The sequence below is a fragment of the Leopardus geoffroyi genome, chromosome A3 (assembly GCF_018350155.1).
Source record: "Leopardus geoffroyi isolate Oge1 chromosome A3, O.geoffroyi_Oge1_pat1.0, whole genome shotgun sequence".
NCBI lineage: Eukaryota > Metazoa > Chordata > Mammalia > Carnivora > Felidae > Leopardus > Leopardus geoffroyi.
This window is the reverse complement of record NC_059336.1, coordinates 39,345,597-39,353,423: the sequence shown is the minus strand read 5'-3', so window position 1 is coordinate 39,353,423 and position 7,827 is coordinate 39,345,597. Positions and strand designations below refer to the sequence as shown.

At 36.1% G+C, this 7,827-nt stretch overlaps 1 protein-coding gene across 2 annotated transcripts in view; it reads left to right on the top strand.

Moving 5' to 3' along the window:
• Positions 1-7,827, top strand: part of ESF1 (ESF1 nucleolar pre-rRNA processing protein homolog) — a 67,080-nt gene that overhangs the window by 114 nt on the left and 59,139 nt on the right. The window contains exons 1-3 of one of the 2 annotated variants that reach the window (XM_045445339.1): positions 5-252; positions 1,332-2,008; positions 7,330-7,709. In XM_045445339.1, coding sequence (XP_045301295.1) covers positions 1,375-2,008; positions 7,330-7,709 — 1,014 coding nt within the window. In that variant the 5' untranslated portion in view covers positions 5-252; positions 1,332-1,374. Of the gene's footprint in view, positions 1-4; positions 253-1,331; positions 2,009-7,329; positions 7,710-7,827 lie in introns of those variants that run through there. The other variant, XM_045445338.1, reaches the window with a different exon arrangement.

Sequence of the window (7,827 nt, the reverse complement as noted above, 5' to 3'; positions counted from 1 at the left end):
GTTGGATTTCTGAAAGGGCTGCAGGGGATCCCGAACTAATCTCTGACAGGGTCTCCTCCGGATTCACGGGGGGGGGGGGGGGGGGGGGGGGTTACCCCCTTTTCCCTTGCCATTCCGGTCTCGTTTTTCAGACTTCCTTGATCCTCCCCAGGGTCCTTTTGAGGGACCTCAGTCCGTAGCTGTGCCCTGAGGTTTAAGGTTGGGTAGGAGATCGTCGTTCTGGGACCACCCTGGTGTTCTCCGCGTTAGAGGGTGGGTACAGGGGAGAGTGGGCTATGGAAATGAAGGTGGGGGTCAGAAGGTGACGTCAGGTCGCCCTTCTCTGCCTGAATATCTGACGTTTATCGAATGCTTTCAGCGTAAGCATTAATACTTACACCTAATAACTAGATGAAACACCTATTCCGTTCCCACCTGTTCAGAGGGTTAAATGATTAAGTGTGTAAATGCATCATTGAAACCTGTGATTTTTTTTTCTTTTTGGTTATAAAAAGTTGTTTTCAAATTTAAGGAAAAAAATAAGCCTTTCAAAACAAAGCACTACCCTGTTTGATTAGTTCTTTTTTGTTCTTAATAATCAATGACTCTTAGCTCTGCAAAAGCAAATTGAGATGTTAAACCATTAGGAACTATTTTCAAGGGAACAATACTAATCTCTCCCACACCTACAGAGTCTAATATATTTCAACAAGAATCAGCCTGTTTGGGCCGTAGTTCTTATAAAATAAGAAAAAATAGAAAGAAGTGAAATTCATTAACTACGATGAAACCTTACCTGATTTTTGAAGGATGCTCGGATTTATAGAGGGAACTTTGTGAGCTAAACCTAATTGATTTGGGTCTGTTACGACACTAGCCATGTAGAATTAAGGGCTGTCCAGAGTAGCATGAGGTGAAGACTAACAGAATGGGACCAGAATGTGAAGAAACAAATGAGACGAACTGAGGCTTGGGAAACTTGATTACATTAGCTTTTAACTTGTAACAAGTACAGGTATATAAAAAGAAATGTACAAACTCCGAGTAGTTGGCTAGTAAGCATTGGCTTACTAAGCCAATTGGCTAGTAAGCATTTTGCCTCCCTCTGTAAAGCCCTGGAGTTCTGTTTGGTTTTGCCTTAAATTTGTTTCTCCAAATGCTCTGTAATCAAAAGAGGATGTTCTGATTGTTTTTGCTTTTCTGCATGTGACTAAGAATAAGTTTGGGAAATGAAATTGGATGTGTTAACTTTATGTACGTTTAACTTAGAATGTATTGTGAATTAGTATTTTTTCCCAAAGCATCTTGTATTACTAATCCTTCATTATTATAATATTTGTTTTGCTTTTTAGTGTTTGATTTCTTCAAAGCATTTGTCCAGTCAGACATTTAAAAATGGCATCCAAAGAAGAAATAATGAGTGACCAGCGGTTTAGGAGGGTTACAAAGGACCCAAGATTTTGGGAAATGCCAGAAAAGGATCGAAAAGTCAAAATTGACAAGAGATTTCGAGCAATGTTTCATGACAAAAGGTTCAAGTTGAATTATGCTGTGGATAAAAGAGGACGCCCCATCAACCACAGCACTACAGAGGACTTGAAGCGTTTTTATGACCTTTCAGATTCTGATTCAGATCTATCTTATGAAGATGATAAAGCATTGAACCAAAAGAAAAGGAAGAAGAAAAAACCCCAGACTAACAACAAAATAGAATCAAAAAATCTAGTTGAAGAGAAAAAGAGAGAAAGCAAAAAAATTAATCAAAAGGATTCTGGAGATAAAAATGATTTGGATAACTCTGACAGAATTCAGAAAATGGAAAAGTCATGCAAATCTAAGAAGGTAGATTCAAAAATAAGTTCTAAGAAAAACAGAGAAGAATTTACACAGAAAAGTACAACAGGGAAAAAAAACATTGTTCAACATAGTACAGAGTCATGTCCCAAAGGAAAGGTAGACTTGGGCGTCTCTGAAATTGTGAAATCTCCCAAGCTCAAGTACTCTAAGACAAGAAGAGAAATGCTATCAGGTTTGTTGGAAAGAATTACAGATACTTTGATATTACATTACTAATTTTTATACTGATTTTTTTAAAAAGGAGACGTAGTAAGAATTTCTATAGTATAATGAGAATGATCAAATGCTTATTTGGGAGATAAAGCTATGAAAGAAAGAATACCATGTAATGATTATTAATTTTTTATTTTGTGTTATTAATTGCTAGGAGAGAAAAACTTGAGGCTACACAATGATTGTGATTTGTGGTGGGGACTAGTGAGAGCTATGTTCTGTAACCAAATAAAGTGTTATATGTTGTCATCACACAGTAAGAAGAGGTGTCTGAAGAGGGTTAGTAGAGTTGGGTACTCATTCATCCTTCATTCAGCTACTTGTAGTAACTTGTAATGTGGCAGATAAACATGAGTAAGATATGGGCCCCCATCTTAGGCCTACTACTAGCTTATATGATGTCTGTGCATATTAGAAAAAGTTACGCCCTTTTAGACATGCAGAGCTCCCAGAGCTCACAGTTTGGTAAGGGCCAGCAGCTTTGGGTGAAGCAGTTAGGTTTATTTCCCCTGAGCAGACACAACACGCCTGCAGAGCGTGTTAGTGGAGTTTGGCCTTGATTTCAGCCCTTCCTGGCCCTTTGCAGATCCTCTTTTGTAAATAACATCCTGCTAAACTCTGCAGTGGCATCAGCTAAAGCGGCACTGTCTAATAAAAAATGTATAATTTTGAATTTTCTAGTTGACACATTAAGAAGTAAAAAAAAACAGGTGAAATTCATTTTTAATAACATAATATTTAACCTAACACATCAAAAAGTTCATTCAAGATGTAATCAACTTAAAAAAAGTTTAATGATATAGTTTACATTCTATTTTCATACTAATCTCAAGTATAAAATTTGAATGAGCCACATTACAAGTTCTCAATTGCTACATGTGGCTGCTTGTACATACTGGACACCACAGATCTAAAGTAGAAGAAATTAGGTCCATAATATATGATAGAATAATGGTAAGTGGTATAAAAGATATTTAGCAGAGGGCTATGAGAATTCAGAGGAAGACGTCGCTCAAGATATGGCAACCAGAGAAAAATTGATAGGAGAAGTACCATCAGATTTGGAAAAAGTAAATTGAGGGACCAGAGCATTCCATATAGAAAGGACTTTTTGAGCAAAGATATGGTTGGATATGTTCAGAAGAGATAAGTATTCCCATTTGATTAGATAATAAAGTCTTTAAAGGGGTGAGTGGATAAAACAGCTAAAAGTGGTTGTTTGGAACTAAGAAATGTCTGATTCTAGTTCATGCCTACTTGTTTACTTATTAAAATTTTGTGTCCCGTCCAGCAGCAAGGAATTTTGAGTGTTGGTGTTGCCAGTTGTTGATGTTGTTAATTGAAAGTTGGTATTCAGGTGAACCCAAAGCTGGCTGTGATTACGAGACCCAAGGAGGATAGGCATCCAGGAAGAGCCCGAGAGGTCTTGACAGGCTGAGATTATATTGGAAAGGTAGGAGGTATCAGGCAGTAGATAGAATTCTAGATAGGGAGTAGGAGGTCAGGATGGGGTGTCATTTCGTTTGTAGTGGAACCAGGCAGCAAACTGAGGTGTAAGGAGAAGGGATAGGAGTTTGGTTATTAAAATTGGAGAATAAGATCAGAATAGGAACAGCAGCAAGATTTGTTTGATGCTGAGTTTGTGAGATGTTAGTCTAGCCTCTTTTAAATTTCACTTGATTTGGGGCATTGGATTAATAAAACATACCCATATAATCCTTTGGATTGATTTTATAGAATCTTTTTATATATCTCCATTAAATTTTCTCAGTAAGCTTGAGAAATTAGGATAGATTAATTGGGAAACAAGACTAAAGTGATTTATGTTAGGATACACAGAGCTGGGCCTGCGACTCAAGTCTTTGAATCTTTCTTTCTACCCCATCATGTTTCTTCCAGTAATTTACATCAGTTCTATAGTCTAGAAAGGCATTAGGTGTAAGTAAGGAATAGTGACTTTGTATATAACCATCTTTTGTTCATTATTCATTTGTCAGTTATCATTCCAGCAACTACTATGTGCAGGGGTCTTTTTAAGTGCTGCAAGGTACAGGTGATGTGAGGAGGTATGGTTTGGTATTATGTGTCATTATGATATGTTGATGCCCAGCACTTGTACTCCTAAGAACTTATTTTAATTGGGCATAAGTGCAAATACGCATTATAGCATTGTTTTTAAAATGTAAAATTAGCATAAATCAGGGGATTGATTAAATAAATTGTGATATATCCAAACGTTTATGATATATGAAGCTTTGAAAATAAGTTGCAAAATAGTAATAATGGTGTGACAAGCTACTTAAAAAAATTAATGGATACATCATAGAAAACAGATTTAGGGAATTATGTACCAAAATAGCCATCCAGGTATCTCTGCATGAAAAATTACTAGTCTTTTTATTTTCTTTATTAACCTGTATTTTCTTAATATTTTTCCAATGAGCATTCATTACTTTTATAATGGGGGGGGGTAACAAAGCATTTTTTTAAGTAGCAAGGTAAGTACTGTTTACAGTTACTGTAGAGCAGTACCATCCAGGAATAGAGAGATAATCCTACATTATCTAGTATTGTATACATGGTGGGCTCTGAGCAAATATTTACTGAATAAATCAGTACTCTGAATGTACTCGATATTATCAAAAATATTAAAATACTAGATCTTCTTTAAGTCTTTCGTGTATTGATTTATTATATAACCCAAATCACACACAAAGTGTGATGTATGTACCATTGTCATACGGAAAAACATGGCATATGTAACAAGATACTCAAAGTTTTTTATGTTAATAGATATGTATTTAGGAATAAATATTTATTTAAGAAAAAGTAGAACCACTACATCACATCTGTGACGTCAGAGATACTTAGAACAAAGCTAATTTTTTTAATTAAAAAAAATTTCAATTTAGTGAAAAACATCAGTGATATGCAAAAATCATGAAAATGGCATAATAATGACTGATGCTTGAGAAATAATTGCAGTATTAGATAAAGGTAGATCTCTGAGGTGTTATTTCTGAGCACGTTGCTTAAAAGTGAATTCTGGTGCTTGCCTCATAGTAACTCTCCTTCACTGTTGTGGTGTTTTTTGATCTCATATGCAGAACTTATGATAATTCCTTTTTTTGGCTTTTTCACATCTACTGGCTAGTTATTTTTTATGGTCCCCCACTCTCTTGTGGTACTAAAACAGAAGCCCATTTCTTTTCCTCCTAGCAGAACTCTTTCATTTAGTCTCAGATCAAATGGCATCTTTGTGAAGCCTGTCTTAAATACCTCTCTGCAGGCAAATTTAGATGTCTCTTCTGTGTTACCTTAGAATAAAGCTTCATTATTCAATAAACAATTTCTTTTGGCTTATGAACAATCAGGAGCATAGGATCATGTTACAAGCCATCTCCCTTTTTCTTTTCCTGAGTTCGATGCCTTTTATTTACATAGTAAAGTAAGTAGTAAATAGTAGGTCAATGAATAACTATTATAAGATTATAGGACCAAGGGAAAAACTAACTTTGAATTTCATTCTAAGCATTAAGCTTTTAATATTTTTTTCATTTCTCCAAATAGAGCTTTAAGCAGAAACATAAGCTCCAACCTAAAGATGAATAAAATGTGTGAGATACTGTATATGAACATACACATACCCATAGTAGAAAGAATCATATAAATTGCTTTAGAACTAGAAAATGAGGTTTTTCAGAGTTATGAGGGTTAAAAAAAAAAAATCCAATATAAGTAAAAACAATCTTTCACTCTTCATAGTATTGCTATTAGTTACAAAGTTCAAGATTTAGCAGAAAACCTGTGTTTTGCCCTGCATAGGTGATCTCATCCACATCTCAAGCTTCTGTTATCACTACACATGAGTGAGTGAAAAGTTTTATCTCCAGCACGCAACTTTTCTGAGCTGTAAACTCATACAGCCAGCAGCCTTCTTGATATCTCCTCGTATATGATTCCAAGGCACTTCAGATTCAACGTAGTGAAAACTGAACTCATGATCTACCTCTACCAAGCAAGCAAACTGTTTCTTTTCCAATATTGCATGTTTATCTATGTATCTATGTATCTGTGTATCTATCTATCTATCTATCTATCTATCTATCCATCCATCCTCAAGCCAAGAAGCTGGGACTCATCTTTGACAATTCTAAAACTTCTGTGCCTCATACCAAGCCCCTGTCACTAATTACTGTTGATTTTAACTCCTGACTCCGAAACTCTGAAGTGAATTCATTAACCTCTTTGTATCTGTTTCTAATAATTTAGTGTTATCTTCATCTCTTGGTAGGAGTATTGTACTACACTTCTAATTTTCTAATCATATCCTCTTGACTCCATCTGGTCAAGTTTCTACAGCATAGTCAAGGTGATCTATCTCACTGTGCAAATCTGATGATGTCCCTCTTTCTGAAAGCATAGCAGTAGCTTATCACTGCTTTTATGACAAAATCCAAACCTTCTACATGGTTTTTGGAAAGCGTGGCCTGTACCTCGCTATTCAGTTTAATTTCTTACTTGACTCTTGGCCACCTGCAGTCCATATATTCTTGCCAGTTTTTTCCTATTCTAGGATCTTTGCAGTTATTTTTCTTGGTGTTTGGAGCATTTCCCTCATTGCTCTAATCTTGAATACTTCCTCTTTATCCTTCAAGTAGCAACTCAGTTGCACTTATATAGAGACTCCTATTGTAGCTCTTTATGTGTATGGATGTGATTGATTTTATTTGATCCAGACCCTTCCATCTATTCGCTTAACTAATAACTTCTCTTACCAATGATTTTATATTGAGCACCTAGCACACAGCAGGCACTGCATAATTCTGAACAAATATGTGAATCTACTTGTATGATCTGGGTACATATCAAAATTTCTATCAAGTAATTTAGGCATGAACTTTTGTTGAATTTAGGGGTTGTTTGTTTTTTAAGTCTCTTTCATAGAAATTACTTTTTTTTTTTAATTTTTTTTTTTCAAGGTTTATTTTATTTTTGGGACAGAGAGAGACAGAGCATGAACGGGGGAGGGGCAGACAGAGAGGGAGACAGAATCGGAAACAGGCTCCAGGCTCTGAGCCATCAGCCCAGAGCCTGACGCGGGGCTCGAACTCACGGACCGCGAGATCGTGACCTGGCTGAAGTCGGACGCTTAACCGACTGCGCCACCCAGGCGCCCCGACATAGAAATTACTTTTAATTTGAGGTCAGAATAACATGATTTGAATTTAATTGTGTTTACATTTTCTTAATTTCTCCCTCCTTTAATGTTTTTTGCAGTGGTTTCGCTAATGGCAAGAGACAGTGATGGTTATGAAAACTCGACAGGTGGTAAGAGGTTTGACAAAGATGCTCTGGAGGAAGATTCAGAAAGTGCTAGTGAAATAGGTGATGAAGAATCTGAAGATGAAATTACAGGCATTGGTAGAAGTTCAACTGATGATGATGTTGATGGAAATGAAAATGATGAGGAGGAGGATGAAGATGAGGAGAGTGAGAATGATGATGAAAGTGACAGTGGTCCTGATCTTGCAAGGGGTAAAGGAAATATAGAAACTAGTTCTGAAGATGAAGAAGATATGGCAGATTTACTGCCAGAGGACTCTGGTTTTGAGCATGCTTGGAGAGAATTAGATAAAGATGCTCCTCGGGCTGATGAGGTGAACTTTTGAATAAATAAGATTATATGTGATGAGCACAGTACAAGTAGCTTTTATGAATGGTAGAATTGATGTCATTAAATTGGGAAAAGATTTATTGGTAAATACTCTTAATGAT